Genomic DNA, 26,854 nt, shown 5'->3' with positions numbered 1-26,854 from the left:
GAGGTTTGCGTGGGACCAACTGCAAAGCCCCTGCACATTTAGGGGTGGAGCCTGGGCAGGACTTACCTGCAAGGTCCCTGTTAATATAGAGAGTCGGAGTCTGGGCGGGACAAGCCTGCAAGGTCCCTACACATTTATAGACGGGGTCTACATGGGACCAATCTGCAAAGTCCCTGCACATTTAGAGGTGGGGTCTGGGTGTGACCAACCTGCACAGTCCCTGCACATTTAGAGGCGAGGTTTGGGTGGGACCAACCTACAAAGCCTCCACACATTTAGAGGCGGGGTCTGAGTGGGACCAACCTGCAGAGTCCCTGCACATTTAAGGGTGGAGCCTGGATGGGACCAACCTGAAAAGCCCCTGCACATTTAGAGGTGGGGTGTGGGTGGGACCAACCTACAAAGCCCCCATACAGTTAGAAGTGGGATCTGGGTTGGACCAACCTGCACATTTAGAGGTGGGGCCTGGGTAGTTCCAACCTGCAAACTCCCTGCACATTTAGGGGGTGGAGCCTGGGTGGGACCAACCTGCAAACTCCCTGCACATTTAGGGGGTGGGGCCTGTGTGGGACCAACCTGCAAACTCCTTGCACATTTAGGGGCAGGAGCCTGGGTGGGACCAACCTTCAAAGTCCCTGCACATTTAGAGGTGGGGTCTGGGTGGGACCAACCTGCAAACTCCTTGCACATTTAGGGGGTGGAGCCGGTGTGGGACCAACCTGCAAACTCCTTGCACATTTAGGGGCAGGAGCCTGGGTGGGGCCAACCTTCAAAGTCCCTGAACATTTAGAGGTGGGGCCTGGGTGGGACCAATCTGCAAACTCCTTGCACATTTAGGGGCAGGAGCCTGGGTGGGACCAACCTGCAAACTCCTTGCGCATTTAGGGGTGGGGCCTTGGTGGGACCAACCTGCAAAGATTGGTAAGTGATTGTGCTATAACATTCCCTGCTCCCTATGCCGATCTATCCAGTCTAAGTCAGACGGCCATAGATGGTGCAATTTTCTTTTCCACAATCACAGGTTGCAAAAAAAAAATAAAAAAAATAGCTCGATTCCCCCCGGCAACACAGTCCGTGTTTGATGGGGGAATCCCTCCTGAGGACTCATTGTGTTCCCCCGGCCGGTGCTGGTGGAGTCGTCCCAGTCGGGAGAACACAATGATTATTCATAGCGGTTATAGCCGCTGGCAATATGATGGGCTGGTTGTGCCCAAGTTGATCGATTACTCACCTTGGGTACAGCCAGCTTGCCCATACATGGTTCCAATCCCCGAAGATTTGAACCGTCTATTACCGACTTCCATTGGACTCAACTGAAAATAACTGTCACTTTTTTGACCAGAAGACTCCTTATCCTGGTGTTTTATCATTGTGAATGGAGCCCCATGTTGATATTGTACAAAAATACATCCTGTCCATGAGGACGGAGGGGCGGTGCTCGGCGTGCGCAGCGTGCATCAGCCCCCAGCTCGCAGGAACCGCCTAATTGGTTGCAGGTTGTACAGAAACAGCAGCTGTCCATCCGGGATTCTCCTAAATTTAGGTCTTTCAGAAATAGCCTCCTGTGGGTGACACGTGTCCTGGCCGGGGTCACCGGCTGCCAAAACCTCAGCCACACTTTACTGCCCCGCACCGGAGTGCCCCCCCCAGAGCACGGAACAAAGAGAACCTGTCATAACAACGGAGATATTCCAACCTAACACGCGGGAACTCGTCATAGGCAACGCACAGGCCAGTCAAGGCTTTAGTTATAACCAAATCTTCCCACAATGCCGTGCACTGACCTCACCGACCAATAGGAGAGTGCGTCGGTAACACATCCGGTATGTTACATCGCGTGGGGCCTCGGAGTACATCGGGGTGAGACATGTGCAATTTGTTTCGTTACAAATTAATTTTCGGATTTTCTAATTTCAGAATTTTCAAATTTTTCAATTTTCGAATTTCCACGTTTTCGAATTTTCTAATATTAGACTATTCGGAAAAATTTTGTTTTTTGTTCATTTGGATATTTCCAAATTAACTAATTTGCCAAAATTCGTTAATTGAGAAATATCCAAATTAAAAAAAAAATGAATTTTTCTGAATATTCTAATAGAAAATTTGGAAATTCGAAAATTTAAAAATTTGAAAATTCTGAAATTAGAAAATTAGAAAATCAGAAAATTTGAAAATCCGAAATAATAACTAATAATAACTATTAAATAATAGGTATTGGAATTTCCTTTCAAATTTGGCTGTTAGTGAACGTAACGAATACGAATTGATCCGAAGTTACGAATTATCCGAAATAACCAATGCCGTATCTAAACGAATGGAACGTAACTAATAATAATTAAATAATATTAATAATAATAATAAAAAAATTATTATTATTTATTAATTCGTTCTGTTTGTTTGTTTAGATGCGACATTTGTTAATTTGGATAATTCGTAACTTTGGATAAATTCGTATTTGTTACGTTCACTAGCAGCCAAATTTGAAAGGAAATTCCAATACTTATAATTTAGAAGTTAGTTATTATTAGTTAGTTAGTTAATATTTCAAATTCTCGGATTCTCGTTCTTATTTTCGATCACAACGAACGACCCAGAAAAAAACCATAAATGAAATGAAAACGAACAAATTTTACAGCAGTGCACATGTCTAATCGGGGGGGTCACTTTATTTCATATTTTATAGTTGTTGCTGTCTTTGTCCCATTGGGGAGATTTCCTTTTAGTTCCCGTCCCAGGAGGTGCAACAGGAAGTGGGAAGAATCCTTTACCAAGTGGGAGGAGTTTACCAAGTGGGAGGAGTTCCCGCTCACCAGTACAGGTGTCCCCAAAGGAAGATTTCCACTCAACCCCATGTCTGGTGACAACCTAACACACAGGTCTTTGTAACAAGGGATACAATGTAACAATTCTACAGAAATCGCAAGGGAATCAACAAATAAATGTAGCCAATGGTAACAATCTTGGATCTCCCCAGTGGGGGGGAGGGGAGGACAGCAATAAATACCCAACAGAGGGTCCAACTCTTCCCCATTTTATCCAAAATTAGGAAAAAGTCCAACACATAATTTAAAGTTAAAGTTTGAATCTATTTTGCCTTTACTGATCTCTCCCCCTCCCCCCTCATCAATATGCTAATGAGATGTTTGAATAAAAAACAATTTTTGAAATTTTTTATTTTAGTGGCAGTGATGTCATCACTGGGTCTCTGTGCTTCTCTATGGCATGTCTGGTGGGAGGGGCCTGATCGGTTTCAGAGTCGCCGCACTGCTTAGGATACCCGTCGGCTTGGCTGGTACATGATGGACCTGAGACAGGAAGCACCTCATTTTAGAGCCAATGGGTCTCTGTGCTTCTCTGTGCAGATCCGGGCTGGTGGGAGGAGCTTCCTGATAACATCCCAGCCCCCACTGCCTCAGTACTCCTCCCCAGAACCCTCAGCCCTGATGGAAGCAGCTGACCCCTGGGAGGAGTTATGCCAATATTAAAATGCTTTGATGGGTGGGTGTCAGTCTGGATGAGTGGAAGGAGTTATGCAAATATCAAAATGCCTTGATGGGTGGCTGTCAGTCTGGAGAAGTGGGAGGAGTTATGCAAATATCAAAATTCCTTGATGGGTGTGTATGGCGAAGTGGGAGGAGTTATGCAAATATAAAATGCCTTTAGGTGGGTGTGTCAGTCTGGAGGAGTGGGCGGAGTTATGCAAATATCAAAATGCCGTGGTGGGTGTCAGTCTGGAGGAGAAGGAGGAGTTATGCAAATATCAAAACGCCTTGATGGGTGGGTGTCAGTTTGGAAGAGTGGGAGGGGTTATGCAAATATCACAATGCCTTGATGGGTGGGTGTCAGTCTGGAGAAGTGGGAGGCGTTATGCAAATATCAAAATGCCGTGGTGGGTGTCAGTCTGGAGGAGAAGGAGGAGTTATGCAAATATCAAAACGCCTTGATGGGTGGGTGTCAGTCTGGAGGAGAAGGAGGAGTTATGCAAATATAAAAAATGTCTTGATGGGTGTTGTCAGTTTGGAGGCGTCGGCATTCCTTGGCAGGGTGTCTATTGAGTAACACCCAATGACTCTGCTAATACAAGCAGTGGGCTGGCTCTTGGGAGGAGTTATGCAAACATCAGAAATATACTGGTTGGAGTCTGGAGGAGTGGGTGTTTCTAGACAGGCTGTATTTGCATGCAGACCGCCCTAGGTAACGCCCACATGTTATGCCTCCATGAATAAAAGAACTGAAACACAAATGAAAAGGGGTGGGGCCAGGAACAGTCAGGCTGAGATGGAAAATGCTGGACGTCCTCCAGGTAAGAGCTGGGGTGGGGCTCTAGCTGACTTGCTGCAGCTTCTAATGCACATTGTGAGAAGCTCACAGTGTGCAGTGAAATCAGAGGAAGCCCCAGGTACAACTGTGCAAGACTGAGAGGAATATATTGATCGGGTCGGAGATATCAGCAAATTCAGTTGCCTGGTTCTGGTGCCCCCTCTGCCATACCAGGCACTTCTGGCGATCAAGCACCATCAGAAGAAGCTTGTTTTGTTTCGCTGTTATTGATTGGCCGCCCTCCGCAGCGGGTGAGACGAGCACCATCATCCGGCCTCCGCTGGCACCTTCAGTAAATCGGATGGAAGATATTGGTGGCAGAACCTATTTATTATCATTAGGAGGATGGCGGTTGAGAAAATGGGGCGGTATGACTGCTCGCCGCATCTGATGGATCGCATCAAACAGATGGCGCGACGCATTTCTATACAACGCTCCGCCGCCATCTCAAAACACTTTAACGGCCCCGGAGCGGGAGGAGGACCTGCGGAGGAACCATTCACGGAAATCACAGATATTCGGCCGCCGTGCGTTGGGAGCTAAGCCGACTTTTCGCACATTTTTTTTTTTTGCATTCCTCTGGATTTTCCCAGCGGAACGCGCGGCGAACGCAAAATCTAATTGCAGGAAAGTTGAAGACAAAGCCGCTCTCCCTGCTGGTCACTCTGAGTTATTTATCAGGAATCCTGCGAGGGCTTTTTAGAGCTGATTAGAGACTTCTTTCATCATCTGTCTCCTCCATCTTCAAACAGCCTCCCTGGAAGTCCTCCGCTCACTAAGATCTCCCCCTACATTATTCATCCAACAGGCCAGATAAGAGCGGGGGAGGGGGGACTGTGACTGGGGGTCCCCAGGAGGAATCAGCCCCCCCCCCCCAATACCTCTGGACCTACATTCCACATTACACCAGAAAAGTCTGCAAAGTTCTAGAAAAGGAATGAGACGTCATATGTATGGAAAATACTTCTAATTCCCTTTACATTTCATTGTGATAGATAGATAGATAGATAGATAGATAGATAGATAGATAGATAGATAGATAGATAGATAGATAGATATTGGAAAAAGAGAGAAATATATAGATAGATCGATCGATAGATATTGGAGAGAGAGAGAGATTGATATTGGAGAAAGAGATAGACAGATAGATAGTGGAAATAGATAGATATTGGAGAGATATTCAGATTTTTGCCTAAAATGGGAAATCATCATTTTTGATATGTAAACGCCAGGGGTGCGGGACGGTGCATTTTATTAGCGGTGAATGGAGGCAGTTGGAGGAGATCGGAGGAAGTTGGAGACGGTTGGAGGGGGTTGGAGGCTGTTGGAGGTGGTGGGAGGAGGTTGGAGGTGGTGGGAGGCGGTTGGAGGCGGTTAGAGGAGGTTGGAGGCGTTTGAAGGAGGACGAGGGCAGTTGGAGGTGGTTGGAGGCGGTTGGAATGGTTGGAGGAGGTTGGGGGCAGTTGGAGATGGTTGGAAGCAGTTAGAGGAAGTTGGAGGCAGTTGGAGGTGGTTGGAGGCGGTTGGAGGTGGTTTGAGGCGTTTGGAGGAGGATGGGGGCGGTTGGAGGTGGTTGGAGGCGTTTGGAGGAGGTTGGGGGTGGTTGGAGGCCGTTGGAGGTGGTTGAAGTTGGTTGGAGGCGGTTGGAGTAGGATGGGGGCAGTTGGAGGTGGTTGGAGGCGTTTAGAGGAGTTTGGGGGGTGGGGTTGGAGGCGGTTGGAGCAGGCTGGAGGCCGTTCGAGGAGGTTGGAGGCTGTTGGAGGCGGTTGAAGAAGGTTGGAGGCAGTTGGAGGAGGTTGGAGGAGGTTAAAGGCGGTTGGGGCAGTTGGAGGAGGTTGGGGGCGGTTGGAGGAAGTTTGAGGCGGTTAGAGGAGGTTGGAGGCGGTTGGAGGAGGTTGGAGGCGGTTGGAGGAGGTTGGGGGTGGTTGGAGGAGGTTGGGGGTGGTTGGAGGCGTTTGAAGGAGGTTGGGGGCAGTTGGAGGCGGTTGGAGAAGGTTGGAGGCAGTTAGAGGAGGTTGGAGGTGGTTGGAGGCGTCTGAAGAAGGATGAGGGCAGTCGGAGGTGGTTGGAGGCGGTTGGAGAAGGTTGGAGGCAGTTAGAGGAGGTTGGAGGTGGTTGGAGGCGTCTGAAGAAGGATGAGGGCAGTCGGAGGTGGTTGGAGGCGGTTGGAGAAGGTTGGAGGCAGTTAGAGAAGGTTGGAGGCAGTTGGAAGGATGATGAGACAATTGGAGGTGGTTGGAGGCGTTTGATGGCGGTTGGAATGGTTGGAGGCGGTTGGAGGAGGTTGGGGGCAGTTGGAGATGGTTGGAAGCAGTTAGAGGAAGTTGGAGGCGGTTGGAGGTGGTTGGAGGCGTTTGGAGGAGGTTGGGGGTGGTTGGAGGAGGTTGGAGGTGGTTGGAGGCCGTTCGAAGAGGTTGGAGGCAGTTGGAGGCGGTTGAAGACGGTTGGAGGAGGTTGGAGATGGTTGGAGGCAGTTGGAGGAGTTTGGAGATGGTCGGAGGCGGTCGGAGGAGGTTGGAGGCAGTTGAAGGAGGTTGGAGGAGGATGGGGCGGTGGGAGGTGGTTGGAGGAGGTTGGAGGCAGTTGGAGGTGGTTGGAGGCGTTTGGAGGAGATTGAGGGGTGGTTGGAGGCGGTTGGAGAAGGTTGGAGGCCGTTCGAGGAGGTTGGAGGCAGTTGGAGGAGGTTGGAGAAGGTCGGAGGAGGTTGGAGGCAGTTGGAGAAGGTTGGAGGCGGTCAGAGGCGGTGGGAGGTGGTTGGGGGCAGTTGGAGGTGGTTGGAGGCGTTTGGAGGAGGTTGGGGGTGGTTGGAGGCGGTTGGAGGAGGTTGGAGGTGATTGGAGGCCGTTCGAGGAGGTTGGAGGCAGTTGGAGGAGGTTGGAGGCGGTTGAAGACGGTTGGAGGAGGTTGGAGGTGGTTGGAGGGTTGGAGGTGGTTGAAGACGGTTGGAGGAGGTTGGAGGTGGTTGAAGTAGGTTTAAGGCGGTTGGAGGAGGTTGGAGACAGTTGGAGGCAGTTGGAGGCGATTGGAGGAGTTTGGAGACGGTCGGAGGCAGTCAGAGATGGTTGGAGATGGTTGGAGGAGGTTGGAGGCGGTTGGAGGAGGTTGGAGGAGGTTGGAAGCGGCTGGAGGCGGTTGGAGAGGGTTGGAGGCAGTTGGAGGCAATTGGAGGAGTTTGGAGACGGTTGGAGGCGGTCGGAGGAGGTTGCAGAACTCCACACATGAAGGTATCTTCGCCCCTCGCCATGAAGCTGCGCCTCGCAGTACTATGTCCCCAGCCCTGTACCCAGAATCCTTTGCACCTCCAGGGCTCTGGTCTTTATCAGCATGCAGAATCTGGGAATTGTCTCCTTTAATCAGCCGGACAGCTCCATCTTGGGAGACACAAGTTTCTCTTTAAACAAATGGTCAGATTTCCATCTCCTCCACTTGAGCAGCAGACTGCGACACCAGAGGGATTGTGGGAAATCAGGGGGAGGGTTGGGGGGTACAAGTCCTGGAAATCATCAATTAAGAGGGTCCCTTCAGCAATCAGCTCTAAACTTTAACAGCCTGTGTACAATCACACCTTGGCATCTGTCACAATGGTAATTAAATCCCCAGAATGGCGCCCCCCTGCTGATTTCAAAGGCCTCTCCCCCCCTCCAGCCCGGCATGAAACACTGACTGTGCGGATCAATAAAACTCTGCGCCGCACCCAGAAAAAGTGTTAAATCCTTCAGTTCCTTCACATCAGGTTTAAATCACAAGAAGCAAATGGCTTGCCCCCTCCCCGTCCAATCAAAGGGGGGGGGGGGGGGGGGGGCGGCAGAGATTTTTATTCGGAAATGGGAAAGTGACTTTTTTAGGTGGATCAGGAGGAGGTTTATGAGTCGGATCTGAAAAAGAATTCACAAAACCAGAAAGACTGCGAAAAGTTTGCGAAAAAGTTCATTAAGGAGCTGAAAGTTTGGGCGCAGGAAACGATGGCGCAGAAAGATCGGCACTTTAAAAATTGGGGATGAATCTCCAACATGGGCGAGGAGTGGGGCAAATCTCCAACCAGGACGGGGAGCGAGGGTAATCTCCAGCAAGGGCAGGAAGTGGGGGCAAATCTCTAATAAGGGCAGGGGATGGGAGCGAATCTCCAACACGGATACGAAGCAGGGGTAAATCTCTAACAAGGGCAGGGAGTGTGGGCAAAATCTCTAACCAGGACAGGAAATGGGGGCGAATCTCCAACAATTGCGGATAGTGGGGTCAAAATTCCAAAAAGCGCAGGGATTGGGGGATAAATTTCATCCAGGACGATGAGTAAGGGCAATTCTCTAAAACTCTAACAAGGGTGGAAAGTAGGGACGAGTTTCCAACCAGGATAGGTAGTGGGGGCGAATGTCTAATCAGGGTGGGAAGTGGGAGCGAATTTAGCACCAGTGCGGGGAACAAGGCTAAATCTCCAACAAGAACAGGAGGTGGAGGTAAATCTCCAACAAGGGCGGGGAGTGGGGACAAATCTTCAATGGGGGCGAGGAACGATGGTGAATCTCCAACAAGGAGAGGAAGTGGGGTAAATTTCCAATCAGGATGGGAAGTGGAAGCAAATCTCCAACCAGGGGTAATGAGTTTGAATTTCCAACAAGGGCCAGGAGTGGGGGCGAATCTCAAACACAAGGGTGGTAAATTGGGGCAAATCTCCAACCATGACCAGGAGCGGAGGGGAATCTACAATATGGATAGAGGGGGTGAATTTCCAACAAGGGTGGGAAATGGAGCAAGGAGTGAGGCTGAATCTCCAACAAGGGCAAGGAGTGAGGGTGAATCTCCAACAAGGGTGCCGAATGTGGGCAAATCTCCAACAAGGGCTTGAAGTGGGGGCAAATCTCTAACCAGGATGGGAAGTGGGGGCAAATCTCTAACCAGGATGGGAAGTGGGGGCAAATCTCTAACCAGGATGGGAAGTGGGGGCAAATTTCTAACCGGGATGGGAAGTGGGGGCAAATTTCTAACCGGAATGGGAAGTGGGGGCAAATTTCTAACCGGGATGGGAAGTGGGGGCAAATCTCTAACCAGGATGGGAAGTGGGGGCAAATCTCTAACCAGGATGGGAAGTGGGGGCAAATCTCTAACCGGGATGGGAAGTGGGGGCAAATCTCTAACTAGGATGGTAAGTGGGGGCAAATCTCTAACCAAGATGGGAAGTGGGGATAAAATCTCTAGATCTAGTAGAAGGAAAATGGAGAGATCGCTTCCTCTATATGCTGCCCCGCTATCCTCCTATCCAGCTTCTTTCTGCTGCCCCCCTGTGTGCTCTTCTGCCCCCCCCCCCCCGTGTGCTCTCCAGCCTCTCTGTGTGTTCTCCTGCCCCCCTGCCCCCGTGGAAGTGGAAGCAAATCTCCAACCAGGGGTAATGAGTTTGAATTTCCAACAAGGGCCAGGAGTGGGGGCGAATCTCAAACACAAGGGTGGTAAATTGGGGCAAATCTCCAACCATGACCAGGAGCGGAGGGGAATCTACAATATGGATAGAGGGGGTGAATTTCCAACAAGGGTGGGAAATGGAGCAAGGAGTGAGGGTGAATCTCCAACAATGGCAAGGAGTGAGGGTGAATCTCCAACAAGGGTGCCGAATGCGGGCAAATCCCCAAAAAGGGCTTGAAGTGGGGGCAAATCTCTAACCAGGATGGGAAGTGGAGGCAAATCTCTAACCAGGATGGGAAGTGGGGGCAAATCTCTAACCAGGATGGGAAGTGGGGGCAAATCTCTAACCAGGATGGGAAGTGGGGGCAAATTTCTAACCGGGATGGGAAGTGGGGGCAAATCTGTAACTAGGATGGGAAGTGGGGGCAAATCTCTAACCAGGATGGGAAGTGGGGGCAAATCTCTAACCGGGATGGGAAGTGGGGGCAAATCTCTAACTGGGAAGGGAAGTGGGGGCAAATCTCTAACCAGGATGGGAAGTGGGGGCAAATCTCTAACCAGGATGGGAAGTGGGGGCAAATCTCTAACCGGGATGGGAAGTGGGGGCAAATCTCTAACTAGGATGGTAAGTGGGGGCAAATCTCTAACCAAGATGGGAAGTGGGGATAAAATCTCTAGATCTAGTAGAAGGAAAACGGAGAGATCGGTTCCTCTATATGCTGCCCCGCTATCCTCCTATCCAGCTTCTTTCTGCTGCCCCCCTGTGTGCTCTTCTGCCCCCCCGTGTGCTCTCCAGCCTCTCTGTGTGTTCTCCTGCCCCCCCCCCCGTGGGCTCCAACAAGGGTGTCAAATGTGGGCAAATCTCCAACAAGGACTTGAAGTGAGGGCAAATCTCTAACCAGGATGGGAAGTGGGGGCAAATCTCTAACCAGGATGGGAAGTGGGGGCACATTTCTAACCGGGATGGGAAGTGGGGGCAAATCTGTAACTAGGATGGGAAGTGGGGGCAAATCTCTAACCAGGATGGGAAGTGGGGACAAATTTCTAACAAGGGCAGGAAGGGGAGGTGAATCTTCAAAGAAAGGAGGGAATTCGGGGGTGAACCTCCAACCAGGACAGGCCGTGAGGGCAAATTTGTTGGAGTTTGGGCCCCAAATGTAACAGAAGCTCCTTTCAACCATCCTAGATCCATTGTACCAAAAATCACTTGCTAGGAATTTGACATTCAATATTGAAGAAATCCTAAAACTCAACCTTTGTTTATAAACAAAGTCAGGTGATTTCCATCTCAGCTCTGCTATGACAATCACATGGCTTTGTTTATAAACAAAGAATTGTTGTAGTTGATGACAGTAATTTCCGGGTTGTTTTTGATACATTTTGCGTACTGCGTAGGAAAAATTTGACAAAAAAATGTAACCAAAAATGTAAGCGAAGGTGAAATTCGATAATTTTGCGAAAAAATCAATTTAGCGCTGCATTGATGGCGCAGTGATTTGGGCGCTCTTCCTTTCTACGTGTTCCCGCATCCTCTAATCCCTCAGATACACGCCTGACACACATTAGTAACACGTTTCTGGAAGTATCAGATATCACACAGAGGCAAAAATCGCGTCGGCTGTCAATCACCAGAAAAGCAAACACCTAACAACGCCAATTATCACAATCATCTCCTAATAATCGGTATTATGGGGCGCAGTGATGTCACCGCGGGAGAAAACCAAAGAAAATGACGCTCCACCAAAAACAAAATACAAAACATGCAAATATAAGAAATACGATGTACAGTATATTGACAAACAAGCAGCGCTGTGCGGTACCTCCTGATGAAGTGGGGTGCGCGGCCGCCTTCTTCCCGACCTCCGAGAAGGCGTTCCCATCCAGAACTGACGCTTTGCTCTCTTTCTTGTGCGTGGCGCTCACGGGGCCCGAACTCTCCATGTCAGCGGCTCATACCCCAGAGACGGAGCCTAGAAAAAGGGTAATTCCGGTGTTATACGATGTCAGACCACAAGCCAGTAAGAGCGTAAAATGATAAAACCAACTTCCACTGTGTGACTGACTACCCAGCTCTACTCCATATCTGCCTGCTTTGTATAGAGGAGCACACAGAGCCAGTAATGACATCACTGGGGCTAAATGAAAGATTTACTAAACCCAGGACTCTGCATTCACTATATCTGGTCTCCCCAGGACTCTGCATTCACTATATCTGGTCTCCCCAGGACTCTGCATTCACTATATCTGATCTCTCTAGGACTCTGCATTCACTATATCTGATCTCCCCAGGACTCTGCATTCACTAAATCTGGTCTCCCCAGGACTCTGCATTCACTATATCTGGTCTCCCCAGGAGCCTGCATTCACTATATCTGGTCTCCCCAGGACTCTGCATTCACTATATCTGCTCTCCCCAGGACTCTGCATTCACTATATCTGGTCTCCCCAGGACTCTGCATTCACTATATCTGATCTCTCTAGGACTCTGCATTCACTATATCTGATCTCTCTAGGACTCTGCATTCACTATATCTGGTCTCTCCAGGACTCTGCATTCACTATATCTGGTCTCTCCAGGAGCCTGCATTCACTATATCTGGTCTCCCCAGGAGCCTGCATTCACTATATCTGGTCTCCCCAGGACTCTGCATTCACTATATCTGCTCTCCCCAGGACTCTGCATTCACTATATCTGGTCTCCCCAGGACTCTACATTCACTATATCTGGTCTCCCCAGGAGCCTGCATTCTCTATATCTGGTCTCCCCAGGACTCTGCATTCACTATATCTGGTCTCCCCAGGACTCTGCATTCACTATATCTGGTCTCTCCAGGACTCTGCATTCACTGTATCTGGTCTCTCCAGGAGCCTGCATTCACTGTATCTGGTCTCTCCAGGACTCTGCATTCACTATATCTGGTCTCCCCAGGAGCCTGCATTCACTATATCTGCTCTCCCCAGGACTCTGCATTCACTATATCTGGTCTCCCCAGGACTCTGCATTCACTATATCTGGTCTCTCCAGGACTCTGCATTCACTATATCTGGTCTCCCCGGGACTCTGAATTCACTATATCTGGTCTCCCCAGGAGCCTGCATTCACTATATCTGCTCTCCCCAGGACTCTGCATTCACTATATCTGGTCTCTCCAGGACTCTGCATTCACTATATCTGGTCTCTCCAGGACTCTGCATTCACTATATCTGGTCTCCCCGGGACTCTGAATTCACTATATCTGGTCTCCCCAGGACTCTGCATTCACTATATCTGGTCTCTCCAGGACTCTGCATTCACTATATCTGGTCTCTCCAGGAGCCTGCATTCACTATATCTGGTCTCCCCAGGACTCTGCATTCACTATATCTGCTCTCCCCAGGACTCTGCATTCACTATATCTGGTCTCCCCAGGACTCTACATTCTCTATATCTGGTCTCCCCAGGACTCTGCATTCACTATATCTGGTCTCCCCAGGACTCTGCATTCACTATATCTGGTCTCTCCAGGACTCTGCATTCACTATATCTGGTCTCCCCAGGACTCTGCATTCACTATATCTGGTCTCCCCGGGACTCTGAATTCACTATATCTGGTCTCCCCAGGACTCTACATTCACTATATTTGGTCTCCCCAGGAGCCTGCATTCTCTATATCTGGTCTCCCCAGGACTAATAATGCATTCACTATATCTGGTCTCTCCAGGACTCTGCATTCACTATATCTGGTCTCCCCAGGAGCCTGCATTCACTAAATCAAGGTCTCCCCAGGACCCTGCATTCGCTATATCTGGTCTCCCACAATATACAGAACATGTTAATTCAATAATTTTAGTAAACAAAAACTGCTAAATGCCTTTTTAAATCAGCAGTATATAGCTATTATGACTTCTATCAGTGTCTGGTTAAAGCTTGCAGGAGGCGTTTTAATTCTCCTCTGACTTTCCTATGAGGGCTGCAGGACCCCTGACCCTTTGTATGGACAGTGCCGATTGGCCCCGTGCTGATCACATGCACTCTCCCAAGAAGAAAAATCCCTCTCTAGCAATACACACCATACTGAGCAAGTGCAGAGTGACCCCCCCCCCCCCCCCCCCAGGCTCTGTTCTATCAGGAGATGGATTGGGGACAGTGGAAGAAGGGGAGGGTCAGAGAAGACACCATCAAACAGCCTTTTTACACAATGCAGAGGATTAACCCCTTAGGTTCCACAGTGAGTATAACAAACATGATTTTTTTTTTTTTTACTGCACATACAGACTGATTTTATTGTTGTGGGTTTAGGAGCCTCAGGCCCCCGGAGGACAAACTATGAGAAAATCGCACGAACGATCGACCCGGTTTTCCTCCGATGTTTTCACAGCGCGTCGGAAACCGTGGATAGAAATAACTTTACCACTGGCCGGGGTGTTTACAATGATCAGCTTTTATTTGTTCATGCAAAACCTTTATCCCAAAAGGAAAAGAAAACATTTGCTGTAACTCATTATAAAATGTGGAGCTGGAGTTTGGCTTCAATTTGTTAGTGTATCTAAATCTGCTAATACATCTATCACCCACCCCCCCGCCCCCCAGGCTGACAATGCTGCTGTGCCTCCTGTGCGCCTTCATCCAGAGTAGGGGGGGGGGGGGTCGCTCTAATACAGGAGGTGTGTTACTGGCTAGATCACGAGGGGAAAACAGGGGAGAAAATAGGAAAAGAAGAGAAAACGAATGCAGCCGCCACATCCAATGATTGGAAAGCTGCGATATAATACAGTTTTGGGGTTTTTATCGCTTTCATTGTTTTTATCCTGTAGACACGAATGTTTTGTTGGTCGGACAGGAAATGGGGGGAAGAAAACAAAAACAAATCGCAGTTCAAGTCGGGAGTTTTATTTGGAGATTGTCGCAGGAGATACAACGTTTCCAAATAAAAGACAAACACGTCACCCGAGAATAACAGAAACAGACGGGGAGTCCAGCTGTCACCGCGGGGGGCGGGGTCAGGACACCCCGCCATAAACCGGAGCGCCGGCAACCCTAAAAATAACTTTTATTACTCGTCCGAAAAAAAAAAACAGCTGACCAAATCCATCCGCCCCGGGAAACACGAACTACATGTGACAGAAGTGTATCCCATCCCCCGCATCACCACGACACGATCCTAGGGCTCTGTTCACACATAGGCAATGTGAACGCACGCTGAAAATGTCAGTGGGAGGAATAGTGCCCCATCATTGGTGTCAGTGGGAGGAATAGTGCCCCATCATTAGTATCAGTGGGAGGAATAGTGCCCCATCATTGGTGTCAGTGGGAGGAATAGTGCCCCATCATTGGTGTCAGTGGGAGGAATAGTGCCCCATCATTAGTATCAGTGGGAGGAATAGTGCCCCATCATTGGTGTCAGTGGGAGGAATAGTGCCCCATCATTGGTGTCAGTGGGAGGAATAGTGCCCCATCATTGGTGTCAGTGGGAGGAATAGTGCCCCATCATTGGTGTCAGTGGGAGGAATAGTGCCCCATCATTGGTGTCAGTGGGAGGAATAGTGCCCCATCATTGGTGTCAGTGGGAGGAATAGTGCCCCATCATTGGTGTCAGTGGGAGGAATAGTGCCCCATCATTGGTGTCAGTGGGAGGAATAGTGCCCCATCATTGGTGTCAGGGGGAGGAATAGTGCCCCATCATTGGTGTCAGGGGGAGGAATAGTGCCCTATCATTGGTGTCAGTGGGAGGAATAGTGCCACATCATTAGTATCAGTGGGAGGAATAGTGCCCCATCATTAGTATCAGTGGGAGGAATAGTGCCACATCATTAGTATCAGTGGGAGGAATAGTGCCCCATCATTAGTATCAGTGGAAGGAATAGTGCCACATCATTGGTGTCAGTGGGAGGAATAGTGCCCCATCATTGGTGTCAGTGGAAGGAATTGTGCCCCATCATTGGTGTCAGTGGGAGGAATAGTGCCCCATCATTGGTGTCAGTGGGAGGAATAGTGCCCCATCATTGGTGTCAGTGGGAGGAATAGTGCCCCATCATTAGTATCAGTGGGAGGAATAGTGCCCCATCATTGGTATCGGTGAGAGGAATAGTGCCCCATCATTGGTGTCAATGGGAGGAGTAGTGCCCTATGATTTGTGTCAGTGGGAGGAACAGTGCCCCATCATTGGTGTCAGTGGGGGGAATTGTGCCGCATTATTGGTATCAGTGAGAGGAATAGTGCTCCATCATTAGTATCAGTGGGAGGAATAGTGCCCCATCATTAGTATCAGTGGGAGGAATAGTGCCACATCATTGGTGTCAGTGGGAGGAATAGTGCCCCATCATTGGTATCAGTGGGAGGAATAGTGCCCCATCATTGGTGTCAGTGGGAGGAATAGTGCCCCATCATTGGTATCAGTGGGAGGAATAGTGCCACATCATTAGTATCAGTGGGAGGAATAGTGCCACATCATTGGTGTCAGTGGGAGGAATAGTGCCCCATCATTGGTGTCAGTGGGAGGAATAGTGCCCCATCATTGGTGTCAGTGGAAGGAATTGTGCCCCATCATTGGTGTCAGTGGGAGGAATAGTGCCCCATCATTGGTGTCAGTGGGAGGAATAGTGCCCCATCATTGGTGTCAGTGGGAGGAATAGTGCCCCATCATTGGTGTCAGTGGGAGGAATAGTGCCCCATCATTGGTATCGGTGAGAGGAATAGTGCCCCATCATTGGTGTCAATGGGAGGAGTAGTGCCCTATGATTTGTGTCAGTGGGAGGAATAGTGCCCGATCATTGGTGTCAGTGGGGGGAATTGTGCCACATCATTGGTGTCAGTGGTAAGAATAGTGCCCCAAGGGCCATATAAAGGCAAGCAAGGGGCTACATCCAATCCCTGGGCTGCAGTTTGGAGATCACTATCATAGAGCAAATAAATTTGCAATAAATACATTGTATCCAATTGGTTTTATACAAGAAGCCAAAAAACACTATATTACCAAAAGTATTGGGACACCTGCCTTTACACGCACATGAACTTTAATGACTTAGTCCGTAGGGTTCAATATTGAGTTGGCTCCGCCCATTACAGCTATAACAGCTTCACCTCTTCTGGGAAGGCCGTCCACAAGGTTTAGGAGATGTGTCTATGGGAATGTTTGACCATTCTTCCAGAAGCGCATTTGTGAGGTCAGGTGCTGATGTTGGATGAGAAGTCCTGGTTCGCAGTCTCTGCTCAAATTCATCCCAAAGGTGTTCTATCGGGTTGAGGACAGGACTCTGTGCAGGCCAGTCAAGTTCCTCCACCCCAAACTCGCTCATCCACGTCTTTATGGACCTTGCTTTGTGTACTGGTCCAAATCATTTGGTGGAGGGGGGATTATAATGTGGGGGGGGGGGATTATGGTGTGGGGGGGTTGTTCAGGGGTTGGGTTTAGCCCCTTGGTTCCAGTGAAGGGAACTCTTAAGGCGTCAGCATACCAAGACATTTTGGACAATTTCATGCTCCCAACTTTGTGGGCACAGTTTGGGGACGGCCCCTTCCTGTTCCAACATGACCGCCCCACCAGTGTACAAAGCAAGGTCCATAAAGACATAGATGAGCGAGTTTGGGGTGGAGGAACTTGACTGGCCTGCACAGAGTCCTGACCTCAACCCCCCCCCCATAGAACACCTTTGGGATGAATTGGAGCCAGGCCTTCTCATCCAACATCAGTGCCTGACCTCACAAATGCACTTGTATGATATCAGAAAAAAAACAAACGGAAAATCCAATGTATCCCCAATAAATAGAGAGATGTTGCGCCCCCCCCCCCCCCCGTCCTGTAGAATGGGGTCTCCCAGTATTACAGATCACATTGGAAATGCCATAAACGTTTCTTTCTTTTTCTTCTTCTCTCTCCACCTTCCCGGAATGCGGCTCTGCGGAGATATTCCCGTCTTCCTCCAGGTATGAGGCCCAGACGGAGGTGACAGGTGAGGAAGCAGCTGTAACCCAAGGAGCTTACACTCATCCCTCTCTACAAGATACACAGAGGATTAACCCCTTCCCTCCCAGCTCCGCAGTGTATTCCTCGAGAAACCTCCGGATGTGGATGACATAAAAAATAAAATAAAAAATAAAATAAAAATAAAATAAAAAATCCCAAGGAATAAAGACAAAAGCCTCTTTCTGAGATTTGGTGTTTACAAGTTAAAAACATTATTAATTTTTTTGCTAGAAAATTACTTAGATACATTTTTTTTTTCTAACACACCCAGAGAATAAAATGGCGGTCGTTGCAATACTTTCTCTCGCACTTTTTTTTTTGGGGGGGGGAATACACTTTTTTTTGAATAAAAAAATAAGACAACAGAGTAAAGTTCGCCCAATTGTTTCTATATTGTGAAAGAAAATCTCACGCCGAGTAAATTGATACCCAACATGTCACGCTTCAAAATTGCGCCCCCCCCGCTCGTGGAATGGCGACAAACCTTTACCCTTCAAACTCGCCATAGGCGACGTTTAAAAAAATTCTACAGGTTGCGCGTTTTGCGTCACAGGGGAGGTCCAGGGCTAGAATTATTGCTCTCGCTCTACCGATCGCGGCGATACCTCACACGTGTGGTAGGAACACCGTTTTTTCATATGCGGGGGCGACTTACGCGCGCGTTCGCTTCTACACGCGAGCTCGGCGGGGATGGGGCGTGTTTAAAAATTTATTTATTTTTTTACTTATTTATTTTACCTTTTTATTTTTTTATTTTTATTTTTTATTTTTTATTGTGTCATTTTTATTCCTATTACAAGGAATGTAAACATCCCCTGATAGAAAAAAAAAGCATGGCAGGTCCTCTTAAATATGAGATGTGGGGTCAAAATATCTCACATCTCAATAAATAAAAAAATTTAAACTAAAATAAATAAATAAAATTGTCATTTTGGGGTCAAAAAGATCTCATATCTCAATAAATAAATAAATAAATAAATAAATAAATAAATAAATAAAATTGTCATTTTGGGGTCAAAAAGATCTCACATCTCAATAAATAAAAAAATAAAATAAAATAAATAAATACAATTGGCATTTTGGGGTCAAAAAGATCTCACATCTCAATAAATAATAATAAAAAAAATAAAATAAATAAAATTGTCATTTTGGGGTCAAAAAGATCTCACATCTCAATAAATAAAAAATAAAATAAATAAATAAAATTGTAATTTTGTGGCCAAAAAGATCTCACATCTCAATAAATAATAAAAAATAACAATAATAAAATAAATAAATAAAATTGTCATTTTGGGGTCAAAAAGATCTCACATTTCAATAAATAATAAATAAAAATAATAATAAAATAAATAAATAAATAAAATTGTCATTTTGGGGTCAAAAAGATCTCATATCTCAATAAATAATAAAAAATAAAAATAAATAAAATTGTCATTTTGGGGTCAAAAAGATCTCTCATCTCAATAAAAAAATAAATAAATAAATAAATAAAATTGTAATTTTGTGGCCAAAAAGATCTCACATCTCAATAAATAATAAAAAATAACAATAATAAAATAAATAAATAAAATTGTCATTTTGGGGTCAAAAAGATCTCACATTTCAATAAATAATAAATAAAAATAATAATAAAATAAATAAATAAATAAATAAAATTGTCATTTTGGGGTCAAAAAGATCTAACATCTCAATAAATAAAAAAATAAAATAAATAAATAAAATTGTCATTTTGGGGTCAAAAAGATCTCATATCTCAATAAATAATAAAAAAAATAAAATAAATAAAATTGTCATTTTGGGGGTCAAAAAGATCTCTCATCTCAATAAAAAAAAAAAAAAAAAAAAAAAAAAAAAATAGAATTGTCATTTTGGGGTCAAAAAGATCTCACATCTCAATAAATAATAATAAAAAAATAAATAAATAAAATTGTCATTTTGGGGTCAAAAAGATCTCACATCTCAATAAATTAAAAAATTAAATATAAAATAAATAAATAAAATTGTCATTTTGAGGTCAAAAAGATCTCACATCTCAATAAATAAAAAATAATAATAATAAAATAAATAAATAAAATTGTCATTTTGGGGTCAAAAAGATCTCACATCTCAATAAATAAAAAATAAAAAAAATAAAATAAATAAATGAAATTGTCATTTTGGGGTCAAAAAGATCTCACATCTCAATAAATAAAGAAATAAAAAATAAAATAAATAAATAAAATTGTCATTTTGTGGTCAAAAAGATCTCACATCTCAATAAATAAAAAATAATAATAATAAAATAAATAAATAAAATTGTCATTTTGGGGTCAAAAAGATCTCACATCTCAATAAATAAAAAATAGTAAAATAAATAAATAAAATTGTCATTTAAAAAAAATAAAAAAAATAAAATGGCCCTTGAAGAGCTATGGGCGGAAGTGACGTTTTGACATCACTTGCGTCCCTTCAATGCAATTCCGATGCTGATAAAAGTGATCTCGCGGCGAATCCGCCGCAGAGACCACTTTTATCTTGACGCGGACCACCGGCCGAGCAAGAAGCTAGCTGCTGCCATAACAACGATATCCTCCTTCAATGTCAGGGCATATATCGGCGTGCGGCGGTCTGGAAGTGGTTAAATAGCTCTGACCTAGTCCGTAGCAGAGCGCACGCCGTACCATTGGAGGAGAGAACGTGCAAAATCTGGTGCAGCTCTGTAAGGAAACCAATCAGCTTCCAGCTTCTATTGTCGAAGCGTAATGGAACCAGCGGAAGTTAGAAGCTGATTGGCTGCCATACAAAGCTGTACCAGTGCTCCAGTTTTAGTAAATCCGCCCCCTTCCCCTATTGTCTCTCATTGGAAACCAAGGAGCTGACAATCTAACGCTACCATGGCAGTCACACAGTCTCGATAGGTCCCAAGCCCTACCCCATTCAAGCCGTGGTTTTCCGCATTCTGCACTGATGATGGCTGAAAAGCCCGGAACAGCTTGTTTGCAATAAATGGCTCTCTAATATTCAGTTGGGCTACTTTCGCAGCGATCCACCGGCAGCAAACATGGGCGATTTTTTTTTTTTCCCAAAATTTTACTGCATTTTTTTAACCACTTCCTGTAAAAAATCATCATTTTTTTTTTTTTTTGCTGGAAAATTACTCAGAACCCCCAAACATAATATATATGTTTATTTTTTTTTTTGTAGCAGACACCCTAGGGGAAAAAATAGCGGTCGTTGTATGTCGCGCGGTATTTGCGCAACTATTTTTCAAACGCGTTATTTTTATTTATTTTTTTTGGAGGAAAAAAAAAAAAAAGTTTAATGAATTACAAAGTATCAAAACAGTAAAGCGTTATAGTGTTAGCCCCGATTTTTCTTGCATAATGTGAAAGACGATGTTACGCCGAGTAAATAGATACCCAACATGTCTCACGCTTTAAAATTGCGCGCACACACTCGTGGAGTGGCGCCAAACTTCGGTATTTAAAAATCTCCATACGCTTAAATTTTTTTTACAGGTTCGATTTTTAGAGTTACAGAGGAAATCTAGTGCATTGAATTGTTGCTAACATTCTAACGCACGCGGCGATACCTCGCATGTGTGGTTTGAATGGCGTTTACGTATGTGGGCGGGGCTTACGCGTGCATTCGCTTTTGTGCGCTAGCTCGCGGGGACAGGGGCGTTTTCTATTTTTTTTTTTTTGTTTATTTTACTTCATTTTGTAAAAGGCTGCCCAAACTGTTGGCGCTATATAAATCCTGTCTAAAAATAATATAATAATCTAGATGTTAATTTTTACAAGATAATTATTATAATTTAATGCTCAACACAAGTTCAACAAATAACAAAACAGCGCAAACACCGCAAGGCGACAAATGTCTCCATTACCCCGGCGCTCAATTCATCCTTATCAGCTAATTACGTTTATCTGTTTGACTAACGAGCAGCTCTTAATTGCTTTACAAAGGCACATTGGGGGGTGGGGGGGGGGGGGGGCGTAAAGTCAGCGAACTCCTGAAGAGCTGACACTTTATAGGGGTCGTTCACACCTTGTGCATTAAGCTGCCGTTGATCGTCGCAGGCCCAGCGCAAAAGAACGCGGCAAATGCTATTGCTGTCTATGTGCCCAGTTCACGGCAAAGCACCGCGCCGGAGAAAAGAAATGTCGGCATGCTGCTTTTTTTATTTATTTTTTATTTATTATATTTTTAAACGCATTACAACGCACGGCAGCACACAAATGAAAATGGGAAAACAATAGGAAAGTAAAAAAGGAAACCATCGCAATGCGTTTTTAGCAACACCAGGCAGCACGTGTTCCAGTGCGCGCACGTTATGCGCAAAATATGCGATGTTAATGACCCCCAAATAAAACGCATTTTAATGGGAATGTTTTTTAAAAGCAAATCGAATTCTAAGTTATTTTCCGGGGGGGGGGGGGGGTGGGGAAGGGCACGTCACTGCTCTAAAATGTACAGATTTGCCCCAAAATTTCAGACTTTCCAGTTTGCTCCTCCATGGCGCGTGCTGGACTCGGCACATGATCCAGACATCTCCGTGTGCGGCAAAACCGAACGCAGCTCTGGGTCATACTCTGAGGTTACACTCTGAGGTCCTACTCTGAAGTCCCACTCTGAGAGCCTACACTGAGGTCCTACTCTGAGGTCCGACTCTGAGATCCTACACTGAGGTCCCACTCTGAGGTCCCACTCTGAGGTCCCACTCTGAGGTCCCACTCTGAGGTCCCACCCTGAGGTCCTACTCTGAGGTCCCACTCTGAGGTCCTACTCTGAGGTCCCACTCTGAGGTCCTACTCTGAAGTCCCACTCTGAGATCCTACGCTGAGGTCCCTCTCTGAGGTCCTACTCTGAAGTCCCACCCTGAGGTCCCACTCTGAGGTCCTACTCTGAGATCCTACTCTTAGGTCTTACTCTGAGGTCCCACTCTGAGGTCCCTCTCTGAGGTCCCACTCTGAGGTCCCACTCTGAAGTCCCAGTCTAAGGTCCCACTCTGAAGTCCCAGTCTGAGGTCCCACCCTGAGGTCCTACTCTGAGGTCCCACTCTGAGGTCCTACTCTGAAGTCCCACTCTGAGATCCTACGCTGAGGTCCCTCTCTGAGGTCCTACTCTGAAGTCCCACGCTGAGATCTTACGCTGAGGTCCTACTCTGAGGTCCTACTATGAAGTCCAACTCTGAGGTCACACTCTGAGATCCTACTCTTAGGTCTTACTCTGAGGTCACACTCTGAGGTCACACTCTGAGGTCACACTCTGAGGTCACACTCTGAGGTCACACTCTGAGGTCACACTCTGAGGTCCTACTCTGAGGTCCCACTTTGAGGTCCTACTCTGAAGTCCCACGCTGAGATTCTACGCTGAGGTCCCACTCTGAGGTCCCACTCTGAGGTCCCACTCTGAGGTCCCACTCTGAGGTCACACTCTGAAGTCCCAGTCTGAGGTCCTACTCTGAGGTCCCCCTCTGAGGTCCTACTCTGAAGTCCCACGCTGAGATCCTACGCTGAGGTCACACTCTGAGATCCTACTCTGAGGTCCCACTCTGAGGTCCCACTCTGAGGTCCCACCCTGAGGTCCTACTCTGAGGTCCTACTCTGAGGTCCTACTCTGAAGTCCCACTCTGAGGTCCTACGCTGAGGTCCCACTCTGAGGTCCTACTCTGAGGTCCTACTATGAAGTCCCAGTCTGAGGTCACACTCTGAGGTCATACTCTAAGATCCTACTCTGAGGTCCTACTATGAAGTCCAACTCTAAGGTCCCACTCTGAGGTCCTACACATATGTGGTCCATCCATCAGAACAAGGATTCACGGCCTAACAGATCACTTTCATGGCAAACATTTTCCAGTAATCGGTGAAATATAATGGATGACTAACACAACTGTTATCAGTTCCGTCTCAGGCACTTCATTTGGGGGGTCATTCAAAAACATTCACGCTTCGGCGCTCGCTGTCAGGCCTCACGCACGCTGGGCTCTTCTGAATGCTTTTCTCCTGGTAGGAGAAATGAGGCGTTAAAAATGCACCTAAAACTATGTTTTTTTTTAAATGGGGTTTTACGCATTTAGATGCATCAAGGGTTCAGCTGTTTATTCATTTCATTAACCGGCATAGTAACTTATTCTGGCCATTGAAATGAATTAACACTCAAGTGCCAAATGTGCTCAGCGTTTAGGTGTGATTAGATGCGTTTAGGCACGTTGGCTGTTTTTTTATTTTTTGGCTCAAATGTTTATATCCTGATTGCGATTTCGGTGCACTGGAATTTCTGCCCCCAAACACCCCTGCCTCTAAACTCCTCTAAAAGGAGAGAAGGGAGAAAATAGTAAAGAGGAAGAGGAGAGACAGAGGAGATGAGAAGAGAGACAAATGAGAGACAGAGGAAGATAGGGGAGGGAGGAGAAGAGAGAAAATTGAAAAGAGGAAGAGGAGAGGAGAGAAGAGGAGAGGAGAGGAGAGGAGAGAAAATAGGAGAAGAGAGACAGATGAGAGACAGAGGAGAGAAAGGAGGAGAGGGGAGAAATGAGGAGAGAGAAGAGGAGAGGAGAGACAGAGGAGAGAGGAGGAGAGGAGAGAGAAAATGTGAGACAGAGGAGAGAGAAAAAAAGGAGAGCAGAGAGAGAAAACAAATGTAAAAAAGGGGAAACCCCTTTAGAAAACTCCTTTAGGAAACCCCTTTAGAAAGAGCAGGACTTTTAAGGATATGGAGAGAGTTGAGAGAGAGACATAAAGAGAGAGAGAGGGGGGGGGGAGGGAGGAAGGGGAAGAGAGAGAAGAAGAGAGAGGGAGAGAGAGAGGAAGCGAGAGAGAGGGAGAGAGAGAGGGGGGGAGAGAGAGAGGGGGAGAGAGAGAGAGAGAGAGAGAGAGAGGGGAAGAGAGAGCGAGAGGAAGAGAGAGGGGAAGAGAGAGAGAGAGGGGGGAAGAGGGAGAAGAAGAGGAGAGAGAGGTGAAGAGAGAGAGGGGGGAGAGAGAGAGAGAGAGAGAAGAGAGAGAGAGGGGGGATAGAGAGAGAAGAGGGAGAGAGAAGAAGAGAGAGAGAGAGAGAGAGAGAGAGAGAGGGAGAGAAGAATAGAGAGAGAGGGGAGAGAGAGAGAGGGGGGAGATAAAAGAAAAGAGAGAAGAAGAGAGATAGAGAGGGGGAAGACAGAGAGAGAGAGGGGAAGAGAGAGTGAGAGGAAGAGAGAGAGAGAGGGGGGAGCGAGAGAGAGGGGGGAGCGAGAGAGAGGGGGGAACACAGAGAGAGAGAGAGAGGGGAAGAGAGAGAGAGAGGGGAAGAGAGAGAGGGGGGAAGACAGAGAGAGAGAGAGAGAGGGGAAGAGAGAGCGAGAGGAAGAGAGAGAAAGAGGGGGGGAAGAGGGAGAAGAAGAAGAAGAGAGAGAGAGAGGGAGGGAGGGAGAGAAGAATAGAGAGAGAGAGGAGAGAGAGAGAGGGGGGAGATAAAAGAAAAGAGAAAGCAAAAGAGAGAGAAGAAAAGAGAGATAAGAGGAGAGGAGAGAAGAAAAGAAAGGTGGGGAGTGGATTGTAGAGGCGGGTGGGGGAGGGGGTGCAGGGACCTGAAGACAGACAGGGGCTGTAGAGGCTGCCAGCCCGGCTTACACAAACATCCCGTCACAGAACTCTGAGATTCTCTCCTGTCTCTGCCAAGAACTTCCAGAGACTCCATGTGACATCCCTCCACACTGTACAAGTCTCTGCCTGTCTCTGCTCTCCCAGTGATGTGCTGAGACTCTCTGCACTCCCATATCCCCAGTGGAGGGGGACCCCCATAGAGGAAGAGAGGAGTCTGGGGGGGGAGAAGAGTCGGGGGGGGGGGGGGTACAGACCATGGCAGGAAGATGTGTAGATGTCTGATGTGAATGGATGTCGTGGATCCATAACGTGGACGTGTTATCACATTCATTTCGCCTGAGAATTGTGTCAGTGTCCCCCTTCCAGGTATTTATTATTTCTCTCACAGAGATCACGGGACTCCTACCCACAATGCCTTCATCTACTTGTCTCTCCAGAAGGTCAGCGTCATCTTTGTTCAGGCATCACCTGGGGTCACCGGGTCACCACCTCCTGATTTACTGATCACTTTAGCATGCCGTTTTCACTAAAGGCATCCTCCACTTTTGGGTTTTTCCACTATTTGCCCAGGCTTGCGATAGATTCACTATCAGTGGAAGCGCTGTGCGCTCGCCGGTACGCCGCCATCAACGCCGCCATCAACGGCGGAATGAAATGGAAATTTCCTGCGCCTGATTTAGTACTTCGCTATGAAAGCCGTATAAAATTATAAATCGGTTCTGCTGGATTTTGGACGGTTGACCCCTCAGTAATTCATTGACCGTTGTTTCACGCCCTCGCCACTCAAACAAACGCAGTTGTGTCCTGCGCCCATTTCTGACACTTTATGGCGCAGACAGAGGCCGTGGCGGCTGCCATAAGTTTCAGGTTCAAAGCCTTCAGCCAGTAAAAGGGCAGCCATGGGGGTCAGCAGTGCCCCAGGAGAGAGGAGACTTCCTGTCTATAAGAGACATCAGACAGGCTCAGGCATCTCTCAGCCCCGAGCCAACATTCTGCTGTGCCAAAAAAAAAAAAAAAATGATTTGGCATCTTCAGCAGAAGAGTTCCCATCAGACCGGAGCAAAGCAGACAGGAGAAAAGAAGATCAGAGCAAAGAAGACTGGAGAAAAGAAGATCAGAGCAAAGAAGACTGGAGAAAAGAAGACCGGAGCAAAGAAGACCGGAGGAAAGAAGATCAGAGCAAAGAAGACCGGAGGAAAGAAGATCAGAGCAAAGAAGACTGGAGCAAAGAAGATCGGAGCAAAGAAGATCAGAGCAAAGAAGACTGGAGAAAAGAAGATCAGAGCAAAGAAGACTGGAGAAAAGAAGACCGGAGCAAAGAAGATCAGAGCAAAGAAGACTGGAGAAAAGAAGATCAGAGCAAAGAAGACTGGAGAAAAGAAGACCGGAGCAAAGAAGACCGGAGGAAAGAAGATCAGAGCAAAGAAGACTGGAGCAAAGAAGATCGGAGCAAAGAAGACCGGAGGAAAGAAGATCGGAGCGAAGAAGACCAGAGAAAAGAAGACCGGAGAAAAGAAGACCGGAGAAAAGAAGACCGGAGCAAAGAAGACCGGAGCAAAGAAGAGCAGAGCAAAGAAGACCGAGAAAAGAAGACCAGAGCAAAGAAGACCGGAGCAAAGAAGATCGGAGAAAAGA

General features: G+C 47.0%; 1 protein-coding gene across 1 annotated transcript in view; it reads right to left on the bottom strand.

The window, feature by feature from the left end:
• The window catches only part of GLI2 (GLI family zinc finger 2), a 223,193-nt gene that overhangs the window by 157,049 nt on the left and 39,290 nt on the right, over positions 1–26,854 (bottom strand). Inside the window, exon 2 of the mRNA XM_077449688.1 lies at positions 11,535–11,684. Within this exon, the coding sequence (XP_077305814.1) occupies positions 11,535–11,655 (121 nt within the window). The 5' untranslated portion in view covers positions 11,656–11,684. The remainder of the gene's footprint in view (positions 1–11,534; positions 11,685–26,854) is intronic.

Source organism: Lithobates pipiens, unplaced genomic scaffold (assembly GCF_037356315.1).
Source record: "Lithobates pipiens isolate NorthernLeopardFrog02 unplaced genomic scaffold, aLitPip1_a1.2 Scaffold_22, whole genome shotgun sequence".
In the NCBI taxonomy this organism is placed as follows: domain Eukaryota; kingdom Metazoa; phylum Chordata; class Amphibia; order Anura; family Ranidae; genus Lithobates; species Lithobates pipiens.
Note: the sequence above shows the minus strand (reverse complement) of the source record. Positions and strands in the feature narration are given on the sequence as shown.